General features: G+C 42.5%; 1 protein-coding gene across 4 annotated transcripts in view; it reads right to left on the bottom strand.

Annotated features, from left to right (window-relative positions):
• LOC115470142 (neutral ceramidase-like) overlaps positions 1 to 15,808 on the bottom strand; it is a 160,602-nt gene that overhangs the window by 20,614 nt on the left and 124,180 nt on the right. For all 4 annotated transcript variants that reach the window (XM_030203090.1, XM_030203091.1, XM_030203089.1 and 1 more), the window contains 2 exons: positions 6,028 to 6,143; positions 2,165 to 2,259 (listed from right to left, as the gene is read on the bottom strand). In XM_030203090.1, coding sequence (XP_030058950.1) covers positions 2,165 to 2,259; positions 6,028 to 6,143 — 211 coding nt within the window. The remainder of the gene's footprint in view (positions 1 to 2,164; positions 2,260 to 6,027; positions 6,144 to 15,808) is intronic.

Below are 15,808 nucleotides of genomic sequence, written 5' to 3'. Positions count from 1 at the left end.
GTGGATCTTCGATTCACATGCAAATATCAGCACCCAAATTTGGGCACCATATATAGAATCCAGGGATATGAGAGCAATTCTATAACATAGGCTTTCATGTCTACACAGGTATTACACACAAATGTTTTGAGTACTAGCATATATATGTATATGTGCACATATGTGTGTCCATGCTAATATTTCAACTACCCACTATTCTCCAAATACATGCATATGTCACATTGCACATAGCTGCACACTGGGCATACATGGGGATTGACTCAAACCTATGCATGCACACTATAGAATTCTACAAGTTAGGTATGTACCCCTATCCAATGTCTGGTGTAGATGATCTCACCTAACTTCTAGGTGAGCATATACCCGGTTAGGCTACTATTCCATCAGTGAAAGGAGGTACCTACATTTCTTTATAGAATAAGCTCTGGCAGACACCCTATTATAGAACTGTCCTTCATGTTACAGCAGTATTTTATAACCCTCATAAATCTATTTGAAAGTGCACATCATGAGTGAGTTCATGATGTTCACTTTACACTTAGGGCCCTGTTTATTAAGTTGCGTTATAGACACGTTAGCGTTTTTAATGCGCGTTAACCATGTACATGCATTAACCGTGTACGTGCCTACGATAGCCCTATAGGCACCTACATGGTTAGCGTGCACGCTAATTGTAGGTGCATTTAAAAGGCTGTGTGTGTGTGTGTATATATATATATATATATGTGTGTGTGTGTATTTATGATTTTTATTTATGTGCAAATTATTTATTTTTAAGTTTTTATATTTTTTCAATTACTTACATTATTTATGCTATGTTTCAGTATTAACCCCTGATGCAGCCATTGGGCTTTTTAAAATAAAACCCTGTGATATTAAAAAAAAACCCTTGTCTTCGTGATCTGCATTTTTCTTGCACATATGTAGTGGGCTACCAGACTTTTGAATTGCCCTCTCCCCCAAACTACAGTAGTTCTGATTTTACCCCACTGCATGTAGGGAGCTGTAGTTTTACTTTGAAAAAAAAACCTTGAACTCCAACCTCATACCATACAGTACAGAGGCAATTCTACAATATGGCACCTCCATTTAGGCATCTCTATCCTGAGTGTTGAGAGCCTATTTCATGGCATCTAAGCATCCAGATTTCATTATAGAATACTAGCGTAACCCAACATTGACATCACTTACATTTAGGCTCCCGAAGTGACACCAGCCATAGACCTGGCAAAGCTACAGGTGCGCAATGCAGCAAGAGTGTAAATAGCAAATAGTATTCTGTAAGTTGTATGTGTAACTGGGAGCCCCGCCTATGTCCTGTCCATGCTCTACCCATGTATACATCCCCATGCAGTTGCATGATATAGCACTTGCACATGCCCTTACAGAAGAGCACTTAGAGTGTTTAGATGCTTAAGTGCTCATTTCCTCTGTACCTCTGCATGCCTAGCTGTAAAATGGCCCTTCACATGTAAACAAAGGAGGCAGCTGAAGTCAGGGCCACCAAGAGACACAGCCGGGCCTGGGACAGGACCGGCACACCATGCACCCCCCCCCCCCCCCAACACTCTGGCCACCATCCACACTTGAGTTGCTACCGCCCCGCCACCACCCCGACCTCCTTACCTTCCTGTGTCACTCTTCTCCTCCCTCAGTCTGTCACCTCCTGCTCCTATGTGCCAGGACCTGGGTTATCGCTTTAACGCAATCATCCAGGTCCTGACATACAGGAGTAGGAGAGAGACACAGGCAAGCATGAAGAATCTTCTGCTCCCTCAAAACCTTGCCGGCACCAGGCCCTCCCTTGGAGGCTGAGCCTGAGGAATCTTGCACCCTTGCCCCCCTCTTGGCGGCCCTGGCTGAAGTTAGGACTGACTCAAACTTTCCCCAGAAGATATGTAGGCAGCTAGTAACCATCTCAAATTAAACTTTGAAGGATAGTTTCAAAAACTCTTCTCAACAGGTTTTTAATAACCAAAAATGTGGGCACAACATTCACTGGGCACTTTTAAACTGGTTTAATTTTTTTAATAATATTTAAGATGGAGAAAGCCCAATGTCATTGCTAGGGAATTGTAATGACTCCATATTGTTAAGGATTAGCTTATATATATATATATATACATACAAACAGGAGCTTAGAGGAAAAGAAAAAAGTACATACGTAAACTCTCCTGGAATAGCAGCTATTGCCAGGGACCCAATGGTAATTATCTGAACATCGACTATATCAGGATGCCATGGCAAAGGCTTCAACATCTACAAAAGAATTCAACATGAAATAATATTGACCCAACTGAGAGCCATCACAATTAGCATTTTTTTTTAATTGCCAGCCGTGGCAGTTAAAAGGTACATCAGAAGGGAAGGAAAGGGGGAAGAATGGGAAGGAGCAGAAAAAGATTGGGAGGCAGCAAAAAAGAAATGGTTGGGAAGGAGAGAAGGGTAGACAGCATGGGAGACAAGGGTGTAGCTACCACTGAGCAAGCTGGACAAAATGCTGTCCAATGATAGGTGCTGCCTGCTGTTGCCCCCCCCCCCCCCCCAATAGGTTCTGGCATCTCACCTCCTCTGCTGGGCCTGGCATTTCTCTCCCCTACCCCACAGGTTCAATATCCCCCCTGCAACTCTTAAAACCCATGGCCTACAGCCATTGCAGCTAGGGCCTTTCCACTGCAGTATTCTAACTCTCTGATGTCACTTCTTGTGCGCAGGACACAGCAGAGGAAAGATCCTGGTGGCACTGGCCAGAGATAGTCTGTCTACCTCACTGCCTCTGCCTGCTGCCCGCCACGGTTTCAAGGATCATGAGGGGAGAAGGGGGGTAAAAAAGATACCAGGACCCCTGGGGGGATGGACGATATCGGTTCTGCAGTGGAGGGGGAGGAGAGAAGAAGAGAAATACCAGGATCTGCTGGGGGAGGGGGTAGAAGGGGAGAGATGCTGAGATCTGCAGGGGGGCATAGAGGAGGGGTTAGAGAGATTCCAGACCACAGAGGGATGGGGCAGAGGAAGAGAGGGATACCAGGACCTGCATGGGGGAGGGGAATCAAGGCAGAGGGAAATGAAAGAGAACTGGGGAAGAAAAGGTGAGAGATGATGCCGGACCCAAGGGGCTGAGTGGAGGGGGAACAGAGAGCGAGAGACCAGAAAGGGGGAGAGATGTTGGACTCTGGGGTAAGTGGAGGGAAAAAAGAGAGAGACTGTATCCTGAAGGGGAGATATGCTGGACCAATGAAGGGAGAGAGTGATGCCAAACTGTGAAGGAAGGGGGAGAGAGAGCAGAAGAGATGCTGGGCCCAGGGTGGGGATGTGGAAGGAGGGGATGAGAGAGGCAACAAGCTGGATAAGTGCAGTGAAAGGAACACTTAAGAAATGCTGGGTATGGAGGGATCATAGAGACAGAGACACAGAGATGTGATACTGTACACAGTGAGAGATAGAGACACTAAGAGGGCAGGTGCTGAACATGTGGGGGGACAGGGACACAGAGGATAGATATTGGAATAGAGATGCAGAGGAAAGATGGATAGTGGGAATAAAGAGAGAAGAATGTACATTGGATACCTGTCCTCATTACCTGATGCGATCAACCCCTCCACCTTTTCAAGTTACTTTATTTGATTGGATTCAGGCAGTGGCATAGGAAGGGGGGGCGGTGGGGCGGTCCGCCCCGGGTGCACGCGCTGGGGGGGGGTGTCGGCTCGCTGGTTCCCTGCTCTTTCTGCCCCGGAACAGGTTACTTCCTGTTCCGGGGCAGAGAAAGCAGGGAAGCAGGAGAGCCGGCGCAGCTCCCAGTGACATGCACTGGGGGCGGATCAGCCCTCCCGCCTGCCCCCCGCTGAAAGGTAGGGTGCATTTCAGGGGGGTGCTCCAGAGGGGGGGCGTCATGCCCTGCACCCGGGGGGGGGGGTGCGCAGCGGCGACCCGCCCCGGGTGTCAGGCACCCTCACTACGGCACTGGATTCAGATACAACTATCCCTAGGCAAATTTCCAACTAAATTTGGGGACATAATTATTACCCTATACTGAAAGACTTAAAATAGTCCAACTCTCTTATATCTAACTACAGGCCAGTAGCTTCGATACTATTTTTTTACCAGGCTGAATGAGGGATTGGAGAATTTGCAATTAGAACAGTATTTAAACATGCACTCTATTTTGCACTTTTCTCAATCTAGGTTTCAACCTCTGTTTAGTACCAAAACAGTGATTAGTTCATTACTAGATCATGATAGGGGTTTTTAAATGAAGGCTAAATTACATTGTTACTTCAGTTCGATCTATCCTCTACATTTGATCTAATGGATCATGCTATTTTATTGCAGACCCGTGAGGATATAGGTATTATTGGGAACTTATTAAATTGGTTCCATGACTTTTTAACCTGTCATTCTTACAGGGTTAAGATGAAAGATAACTTATCCTTATTATGGCTAGTAGAGGCCAACCGAAACTGCTTTTTTCAGTTTCAGCCAAAACTGCTACCGAAACTGTCTAAACACTTTCAGCCAAAACCGAAACATCAGCCGAACCTTTTCACCTGATTTCAGCCAAAACCAAAACTGGTTATGTGAATGTGAACCAATGAGGACTAGTGGGGATTGTCAGAGCTTGCAGTCGGCAGCCATCTGCTAAATCCACAGATTATTACCCTCCAGTCCCAAGAACGGCAAGCACAGGTTGACAAATGGGAGAGCCATTATAAGAAGGACTTCTCAACAAATCTGGCATATTTAGGGTCCCATGTCAATGCAGTTGTTGTTAAATATCCTTTGAGGCAGGAACTTTGTAAATATGTGTTTTAAAAAAAATCATGATTACCAGCTTTTCATGCTTATCCAAACTGAGCACAATTAATGAGAGAAAGTAGCATGGAGATGTTTCCCGTTTTGTATTTAGTTATAAAACTGATTAAGAACAAGCATGATATAGATTCTTACTAAAATAGGGTAAAGGAGTCCAGGCACTGGCCCACACTGCAGACATTATACCAGTCTGATGCATAATCCATAATAAAAAAGCACATTGATGTCATTGAATGCGAGGACTATATGCTCTGAAAAATTACAATCAAGAGCAATACATTTCTCAAATTATTTTCTAATATATAAAATTCATTTCATTGTAATATCATTTCCCTACTAATACTGTAAGTTGACCAGTACTTGTGCTTGAAAACAATCACTGCAGGTTCCTTTCTCATAGAATCTCTCTCATAGAATCTAGCAGTATGCCTGATTTTTGGCTTAGCTATGTGAAATTGCATGGTCTAGCACCAAATTATTTGTATGTCCACTTTCAATTTGCTACTTCTTTGAGGGCCAGAAGGAACAAAGTGACCTTCTTTATTTCCCTCACCTAAGAGGAAGAAAAGATTAAAGTTATTTGAACTGACTCAAGCTGCTAGATACTAGAAATAATTTGCTGGTATCTTTTCATCGTCTCAGTCATAACTGATCTTTAGAAAGGTTAAGACCTTGTTTTAGACATTTGTTTTGCAGAATAGCTCGTAGTGTCTTATGATTTTTCTTTCACTGTCCCAGAGAATTGTTCTGCTCTGTTAACTGTTGTTACCCGCTTTGAACTGTTGCCCACTTTGAACTGTGAGGCATAAGCAGGATATAAGATTTAGAAGAACCTGAAAAGAGATTTAAGGGAAAAAAAACTAAGAAAAGCAGGAAAGAGAGACAACAAAGATTTATTTAAAAAAGTATTGTTTATTGAATTTATTAATTGTAATATGTCAGTTTTGAGAAATGTACATCTCTGATATCTTGCATTTCAGTTTCTATTTCTATTACTAACAAGTTTTCTATATAGGACTCAAATGTGTTTGCTTTTTGCAGAGTTTATACATGGGAACTCTGAAGGGATTCCTCCTCCTCCTCCCTTTGATCCCTTACCTTGGAAGAAATGATATTATAAGGGGCCCATATTAATTTTTTTGTCCAGGACCTATTGAGTACTAGCTACACCTCTGATGGGGGGGAGGAAGATAAAGTGTATAATATACCCATACATACCTCTCCTGTACTAAAAAGGATTGGCTTAGGTTTGTGGCAATCAACGGTTTCATTAGATGGCTTTGCCAATAACATGTCCCGAACTGCATCCCAAAATGGATCCCCTTCTACGGTTCCTGTAAGTAGGAAATTATTTTCAATGTTCTTCCTTTGGTTCAACTCAATGCACATTATGTTATGCACATGGCTGTCCTAACTTTATCTGCTGAGCTAACCAGGCACTGGTCTGAATATTGGCCGGTGTCCAGTTAACTTCCTGGTATCCACACATACCCAGATATTCAATGCCAGAGTATGAACATGGCCCAATATTGAATATCTGGGCTCAGTTCAGCCTATGGCGGTAAGTGGCTTAGAAACGCTAACTGCCACAGGCTGAAAATTACCTATCACCATAATAACTCACTTCAAAATCTATTTCATTCAGTCAATGACAAAGCAGCTTTATACTTGATAACATCTCACTATGGTATAAATTCAAGGAAAAATACAGGTGAATAAAACCAATAAAAAGCAGGAATAAGAGCATGATTTCAAGAATCCTCTAGAATGTTTAGAAAAAGTGACGTTACTCACCTGCTACAGGTGTTCTCTGGGAACACCTGTAGCAGGTGTTCCCAGAGAACAGCAGGACATAGATTATCACAGATAGGTGATGTCACTGGAAGAGCCCTGGCATGGACGATGCTCAGAATTCAGAAGCTTCTTAAAGACTTTGGCAGGTCTGACCACACATGTACGTGTTCCTTCCCACCTGCTCAACTCATGGGAGACCCACAGTTTGATAATAATCACAGAGAATTCAACTCTTAGGGGAGGTGTAAAGGCTGTGGTAATCTGTATCCTGCTGTCTCAGAGACACCTGCTACAGTTCAGTAACTTTGCTTTCTCCAAGGACAGGAAGGACAGAAGATCACCACAGATGGGAATCCCTAGCTACTAGGCTCACTGAAAGCAACAAACCATGATTAATAGGGACTTACAACGGCAAGGACAATCAAAACCAATAACTAAGTTCTTGTTGTGAAGGTGAAGCCCAGAACAGAAATGAATGGGCCTAGGTGGGTGGAGTTGGATTCTAGATTCCAAAAAATTCTGCAGAACTGTATGGCCAAACCAGCTGTTGCACTGGATATTATGTTCAAGGAAGTAATGAGATGTAAATGTGTGGACTGAAGTCCACATTACAGCTTTTCATATCTCCTAAATGGAGGCTGACATTGTTTACCTGTGACATGTCCCTTCACAGTCAGCCCAGTCTGGGCATAAGTGAAGGAGATGCAATCTGCTAGCCAATTGGATAAAGAGCATTTACCGATGTCTGCCCCATCCATGGACTATCTATAAGCTTTAGTCCGCTCCAGATAGAAGGCTTAGGCTCGCCTACAGTCCAAGTTGTACAGTGTGCTTTCACCAGGATGGGCATGAGGTTTTAGGAAAAATGTTGGAAAGACTGATTAAGATCGAACGCCAACACCATCTTAAGAAGGAATGTAGAATATATGGGGAAAACTACTCTGCTATGATGAAACTTTGTGTAAAAACAGTTATTCATGAAAGACCCGACACGGGCCGTGTTTTGGTGCTGTCGCACCTACGTCAGGGGTCGCAATGATGACAGGGAAGGGTTTTTTTTTTTAATCCAAAGCAGCTGAATTATCGTCTGGTATATCTCTGTATCGGACACCAATACTGACAGAGAGGACTAGCTCTGTATTTTAGGAAGATTGATTTTCAAAATACATGGAGAGATTGAACGACAAACATCTTTATCAATGTCATTAGGTTATATGCATTTATACCGGCATTGACTAAGACTATCAGCTGTAATCTTTTGAATATACGGAGATATACCAGACAATAATTCAGCTGCTTTGGATTTTTAAGCCGTGTAGGGTGATGACTCCAATAATGTAACACCGCATTAGATGCACCCTGATATTCACATCTAAAAAATTCACTAGCCCACCACCTATTTGATGTTCAAACTTAATATTAACATCCTGTGCATTCAGATATTCCAAGAACTGTTGTAATTGATGTACACTCAATATTGGGGAGAAATATTATTTACAAGTAAAGGGTGTTGCCATGGGGGCAACTGTAGCCCCCACGGTGGCATGCCTTTATATGGCTCAATATGAGGAAAGATGGGTGTACAGTTCCCCATTTTTTGATCAAGTTATAGGCTGGCTAAGGTACATTGATGATGTACTGATGATATGGCGGGGTGATGTACATCAATTACAACAGTTCTTGGAATATCTGAATGCACAGGATGTTAATATTAAGTTTGAACATCAAATAGGTGGTGGGTCAGTGAATTTTTTAGATGTGAATATCAGGGTGCATCAGAAAACATTTGTTACACAGGCATTCTGGAAAGTAACAGACCACAATGCGGTGTTACATTATCGGAGTCATCACCCTACACGGCTTAAAAATAGCATACCAACTGGGCAGTTTTTACGTATTCGCAGGTTATGCTCAGCGCGCAGTACATATCAAGATCAGGCTCAGGAGATGATCAAACGTTTCAGGCAGCGGGGGTATCCGCCTAGGGTGATTCACAAGGCGGCCAAACGGGCATTTAATGCCCATAGGGAATGGCTGTCTGGCTCTAACACGCAGTTCAAATCACGCAGGCTTACTTGCATTTTACCTTATACGTAAAACAGTTTGGCTGTAGAGAAAGTGATTAGGCAATTGTGGCCCATGGTTACAGTACATCAACAGTTTCAAAGCATTCCTATGTTCACATATACACGAGGGCCAAATATGGGAGAGATTTTGTCCCATTATAAGCGAATGGACACAGCTCGAACAGATGATTTTGGGAGAGGACACACAGTATGTGGAGGGTGTGTGTATTGCAAGTATGCTATGCAGGTTACACAAGTGATAATTCCACACACACAGGGACGTGTTTTTAAGTTGCGAACACATACAGATTGTAATACCAAACAGTGTGTATATGGAATTTGCTGCCCATGTGGACTATGGTATGTGGGGCATACTGTTAGGAAAATTAAGAACAGGATGGCTCAGCACCTTAGCAACATTAGGTTAGCTAAGCAGGATACACCATTATTTGCCCATTGGGGGAGGGCTGGCCATACTGTGGAGGATCTTCAATTTGTGGTATTGTTTAAAGTGCAAGGAAACTGCAGAGGAGGTAACATTACACAGCAGTTGTTACGATGTGAGCAAAGAACCATTTTTAGGTGGAACACGGTAGAGCCAGGGGGTTTGAATAAGGAAGTTGAGTGGCTACAGGTTTGAGTAGGTGGGGCTGGATGGTGTTTGATTAGGTTTTAAGCCAGCTTTCACAGCGCATGGGCCAGCGTTTGGTAGGCAGATGTGAGGTGGAAGTGGAATCCCCACTGTCTTGCAGCCATAAGGGATTTACAAGTTTACACCGTGAGTAAAATGTTAATGTATTAGTATAAGTTATTGAGAGGGGTTTAGGATAGAGTTGTGAGCATTTTTGCATGTGTTTGTTTGTGTAGGACCCGACTCCTGATGACGCGGATGTAGCGAAACACAGGCTGTGTAGAGTCTGGGGTACATCGGATGACTGTAAGAGTTTAAAGCACATCGCATGAGTGGAAGTGGATTGGCCACAGGAGTGGAGAACTCTAAGCAAATGTTTGCATTTTCGTTTGGAATTCCTGGGACCCAGCACATATGAAAAGGATTGGATTTTGTGTAGTGCTGTGACTATGATGGGAGTTTAAAGCAACAAGCACACCCTAGGGCCCTGATGGCGAACCTATGACACGCGTGTCAGTACTGACACGTGTAGCCATTTTCGATGACACGCGGCCGCATGTGGCCGCATACAGAGAAGCAGCGGTGTTCCTTGCTGACACCCGGGCAGATCGCCGATGCGCCCCCCCAAGGTGCAGCGCGACCTCCCCCCCCCCCAGCGAAATCACACCCCCCCCCCCCCCCGGTGCATGTTTACCCGTGTGCACTCCTATTGGCTCCCTCCGAGTCCTCCGCTCGTTCCCTCCCTGCTGCTCCCTCTGCCCCAGCTCCTGCACGGCCGTTTGACCTCACTTCCGGCCGGCGGAGCAGAGAGCAGCGGAATGCCGTGGGGGACGCATCTCTGAGGGCCCTGTGATCGCCATTACCAGCAACCACATAACCACAGCAACCATCATCCAATCTACTGTTCTGGGGTGTTGTGGATTTCTAATTGACCATCATCTAATTGACCTACTGAGATAGGTGAGGGGGAGGCTGGGAGAGGCGAGGGCATGTGCTATGGGTGCCATTTCCCGCCATTAGAAATAGCGGCAGCCATCTTAATTTACATAAGGTGGTCAGTTAGGCTAGTTAACCCCTAATTGCCTGCAGGGCTAACAGGCTATCTATAATTCTATCTTCTGTCACTGCCCCCCTGATGGAGAACCCAAAAAATAAAAAACCAAGGTTAAGTAAAGGAAGTGGTAGTAGCAGTAGCCGACCCTTTCAAGAGACATGGACCAAGATGTATGGCATTATAGAAAAAAATGGCAGATCATTTTGCGTTCTATGTACTGAAACGGTAGTAAGCAGAACGTGGAATATAAATAGACATTTTGAAACTAATCATTCCCAGCTCTTGAAAAAAAGTGAGGATGAAAGGAAGGAATACATTTCCAGGCAGCTACACTTTTATAAGAGCCAATCTAATTCCATCCTTACATTTGTAAAAGGTTCTACAAATTTAACATCTGCAAGTTTGAGCATTGCTCACTCCATAGCTCAGCATGGAAAAGCGCTCAGTGAGGGAGGATTTATTAAAGAAACTCTCCTAAGATGTGCACCAGTTCTATTTCATGATATGCAGAATAAAGATGCAATTATTAAGAGAATATCTGAGTTACCAGGAAATTTGGAGTGCCTGGATCCGATTACCAGACACTTTTAGCACCCTGAAAAATATAGCAATGGCTTTACTCACAATTTTTCCCTCTACCTACTTTTGTGAAACCTTATTCTCAGCGTTAAATAATATCAAAACCAACAAAAGAAACAGATTGAAAGATGAAGTTAGTAGCGCTTGCTTGGGCTTGAAGTGTACAAAATACCAACCTTCAATTGAAGATTTAGCCAATGAAATTCAGCAACAAAAAAGTCACTAAAAGGCAGATTAGTTAAAGAATTCCCCCTCCCCCTCACTTATCTTAGTTCACGGCACCCCACACAAGTTAAATAATATCAAGACCAACAAAAGAAACCGACTGACAGATGAACAAAGAAGTCACTAAGCAGGTAAGTTAAATAATTAGGTTTTGGTTTATTAAATACAGTTATATATTACAATTATACATTTTTGTTATTTAAACTATAAATATCGCAAAATTATGGTTTTTTTCTCGAAGTGACACACCACCCGAGTTATGCTCGGTTTTTTGGCGAATTTTAACACACCAAGCTCAAAAGGTTGCCCATCACTGCCCTAGGGGGTAGTGCAGCACTAAAATCAGATGAACTTTTTGAACTTGCTGTGCAGTGCTGTGACCAGTATGGAAGATTAAAGCAACAGGCACACCCCGTGAGGGTAGTGCAGTACTAGCATCAGAGGAACTTTTTGAACAAATATCCTGCTGAGGTTACTGGGCATTTTGAACAGTTAGGATATAATATGTATTAGTGGGTTTGCTCCATTAAGGTTTTATTGTGAAATGTGTATGAGTGTGCATTTGTAAGTGAGTGTGCATGAAGGAATGATATGTTAAAGTATTAGGTTTTGTAAGTAAATAAATAATAAAGGTATTTTCTAAAAATGAATTAACTGGCAGAGAGATTTCACTACAAATGAGATCTGCCTCTAAGTGCACTGCTTCACTGAACTAGATGCCACTTTGCTTTGAAAGCACTGTTTAGTTTGAACTAAATTCTGTTGCCATATTTTAAGCGCACTGTTTTTAGAGACCCAGTTTTAGATACAGTGCCGTGGATGCACTGCACATATTGTACTGTATATTCCATACACTGCTGCTTTAGAAATCGCTGCAGTGCCTTAAATGCTGATATGAACCCCAGCAAAATACTCCTAACCATCTACTGTCTCACCCTACTCTTACACGCATATACAACCCACGATACAGATAACTACAACCCCACAACTCACAAATCACACATTACTCACATACACATAATGCCCTCCCAAAAAAACAACAAAGACCACGACAAACCTAATGCCCATGGACACCAACAAAGAATATCAAAAGAAGACACCAAACCCGCACACCAAGAAAACAGACAACTGATAAAAATCACCACAAACCCGAACCCAAGGAAGCAACACCAACTAATACAAATAGGATATACTAATGCCAGATCAATAATCAAAAAAACCACAACGATAACCGACTGGATAACGGCAGATCACCTTGACTTCCTTCTCATCAATGAAACTTGGATCCATGACTCTAAAGACCCAATAATCCTAGAGCTTTGTCAACCAGGATACAAAATCACTCATTGGACAAGAGAAGGAAAAAGAGGCGGAGGTATAGCTATAATTTATAAATCCCAATTCACAGTTACAACAACAGCTGAATCGATCCTCCCCCAACTCGAAATAGCATCAGTCAGAATCACCCACCCTACCCTGCATGATCAACTAAACATAATCCTATTCTACAGACCCCGGCTAACTGGCAAGACACACAGATACACTTTACGGACTTCATATCAAATACTTGTCTATCTTCCCAGAATATCCTCATAGCAGGAGACATTAACCTCCATCTTGAAGACACCAATTCAAATAATGTACATGAATGCAAGAAATTCCTCCAACTATGGGAGATCCACTGGCCTAACATGCAACCCACCCACAAAAAAGGACACACGCTAGATATCATAACTCACAAATTTTCATCAGACACGAACCTCACAATCAAGGACACAAAATGGACAGCCACACCATGGTCAGATCACTACAAGGCAAACACTTCCCTCCTCTGGAAAACAAAAGAGAAACAACAAAAACAAGAAAAAAGAACCTATACTACAAGAGGCAAAATAGACACTCTAATATTCTGGCAACAAATATATACCGCTGAATGGACAACAACTACAGAATCACCCCAATTTCTACAAGAATGGGACAACAGATGCAGAACAGTTCTAGATAAGATAGCACCGCTGCAAACTAGAACCTCACATAGGAAAAGCTCAATCCCATGGTTTAACGAAGAACTGAAAGAACTAAAAACACAGGTCAGAAGACTAGAAAGAGCATGGAGCAAAAAAAAAAGATGAACACACACTCAAAGAGTGGAAACAGTTACAAAGAAAATACAAATACAACATCAGACATACCAAAAGAACGTACTACAAAACTATAATAGAACCAAACTACAAGGACACGCATAAACTCTTTTCACTTGTAAACAATCTCCTAAACACCACACGGGTCACCTTGAACAGCATAGACACCCCATCGGCAACCAACCTAGTGAACTATTTCAATGAAAAAATCACAAAGCACCGACGCATGATACCAAGTAACACTATTGAGTACACAAGCATCCTTGAATGCCTAGACCCAAAACCTGGGGAATACCCAGCCGATCGATCATGGACCAATTTTGACTTGATTTCAGTAGATGAACTCACACGCTGGCTCAGAAAATATGCCAAATCTCAATGCAAACTTGACATTTGCCCTACCAGCCTAATAAGAGCCGCACCCAAACAATTCAAAAAAGACCTCACAAACCAAGTAAACTATAGACTCCTATATAGTCTCTTCCCCACGGAAAATGGAAACATCCTACTCACTCCGCTGCCAAAAGACGCTAAGAAAAGCACAATGGACCTAACCAACTATCGACCAGTCGCTTCTATCCCACTCACAACAAAATTGATGGAAGGCATAGTGACGAAACAACTCATGGACTACCTGACCAAACACTCAATTCTACAAGAGTCTCAGTCAGGATTTCGATCAAATCATAGCACTGAAACTGTACTAGTGTCTGCAATGAACTCATTCAAAAAAACAATTGCAACCTGCAAGAACATACTCATATTACAATTCGACATGTCTAGTGCCTTCGACATGGTGGATCATGGAATATTATTACACCTATTAGAATACTTCGGAATCGGAGGCCCAGTTCTCAAATGGTTTGAAGGATTCCTCACCATCAGATCCTACCAAGTAACAACGAACACTGACAGATCACCACCTTGGATACCGGAATGTGGAGTTCCTCAAGGATCCCCCCTCTCACCAACTATTTTCAACCTAATGATGATACCATTAGCCAAACTCCTAGCCAATCAAAACCTTAACCCTTACATATGTGCCAACTTAAACGAAATAACCAACGAGATTAACCAGAGCTTCCAGATCATGCACTCTTGGGCAGACTCATTCCAGTTAAAACTTAACGCAGAAAAAACGCAATGTCTAGTTCTCACCTCCCAATACAACACAAACAACTACCCCACTATAACTACACCCTACTGCACACTTCCTATCTCAGAAAATCTGAAAATTCTTGGAGTCACCATTGATCGAAACCTCACACTCGATACTCACGTGAAGAATACAACGAAAAAAATGTTCCAATCGATGTGGAAACTCAAGAGAATAAAACCTTTTTTCCCAAGAAACATCTTCTGCACCCTAGTACAGTCATTAGTAATAAGCCACTTGGACTACTGTAACGCTCTGTATGCAGGCTGTAAAGAACAGACCATTAAAAAACTCCAAACAACCCAGAACACCGCAGCCAGACTCATTTTTGGAAAACCTAAATATGAAAGTGCAAAGCCCCTAAGAGAGAAACTGCACTGGCTTCTGCTCAAGGAACGAATTGAGTTCAAGATCTGCACGACCATACACAAAATCATTCACGCAGATGCCCCACTCTATATGTTAAACCTAGTGGACTTACCACCCAGAAACGCCAAAGGATCGGCCCGCAAATTCCTCAATCTGAACTTCCCCAGCTGTAAAGGAATGAAATACAAACAGGCTTACGCTACTACCTTTGCGTACAAAAGCACACAGTTTTGGAACGCTTTACCCATGGCCCTGAAAACCATGAACAATCTAACCAGCTTCCGCAAAGCTTTGAAAACACATCTTTTCAACAAAGCCTACAAAAGTCATCCTGAATGAAACAAATCATTCCTTAAATCACCCAAATACACCAAAAACACCTCTCACACGACCTTATCTATCACCTTTCCATCTAAATCCTCTTATACCTCAGCTTATGATCGACTGTATTTAAATCATATAACGACTTTATCATAACAATACTCTGTAAGCCACATTGAGCCTGCAAAAAGGTGGGAAAATGTGGGGTACAAATGCAATAAATAAATAAATAAATATAGTGTTTTGCAGTGAAGAGATTGTATGTTGGCCTTACTGAGGTGGCACCAAAGCATCAGAAAGGGTTTTTGAGCCTAAATATGCTAATATGCCCTGCCCCATCCTTTGCCCCCCCAAATGAAACAGTCAAACTATGCCCATGCTCCATCAGTCATCTTACTACACAAATGTTAACAGCTCCTTTAGTGGAACACTGTGTAAAATACCAACATACTTTTAATGATTTGCAATGAATTATTATTGACCATGTACCCAAATTGTCTCAGGGGGGCGATCAAATGGCAGTTTTAGCCCGCCACGAGCAATTCTGGATTTTAAACTGTAATCCCTCTGGAGCTAAATAAGTGTATCGAATGGAACTCAATTATTTAATTACCTTATACTGGCTTTTATTTTTATTTTTGGGGGCTCATTCTTTAATAACGT

The sequence above is a fragment of the Microcaecilia unicolor genome, chromosome 5, assembly GCF_901765095.1.
Source record: "Microcaecilia unicolor chromosome 5, aMicUni1.1, whole genome shotgun sequence".
NCBI classification, from domain to species: Eukaryota; Metazoa; Chordata; class Amphibia; order Gymnophiona; family Siphonopidae; genus Microcaecilia; species Microcaecilia unicolor.
This window is presented reverse-complemented; position numbering and strand designations above follow the sequence as displayed.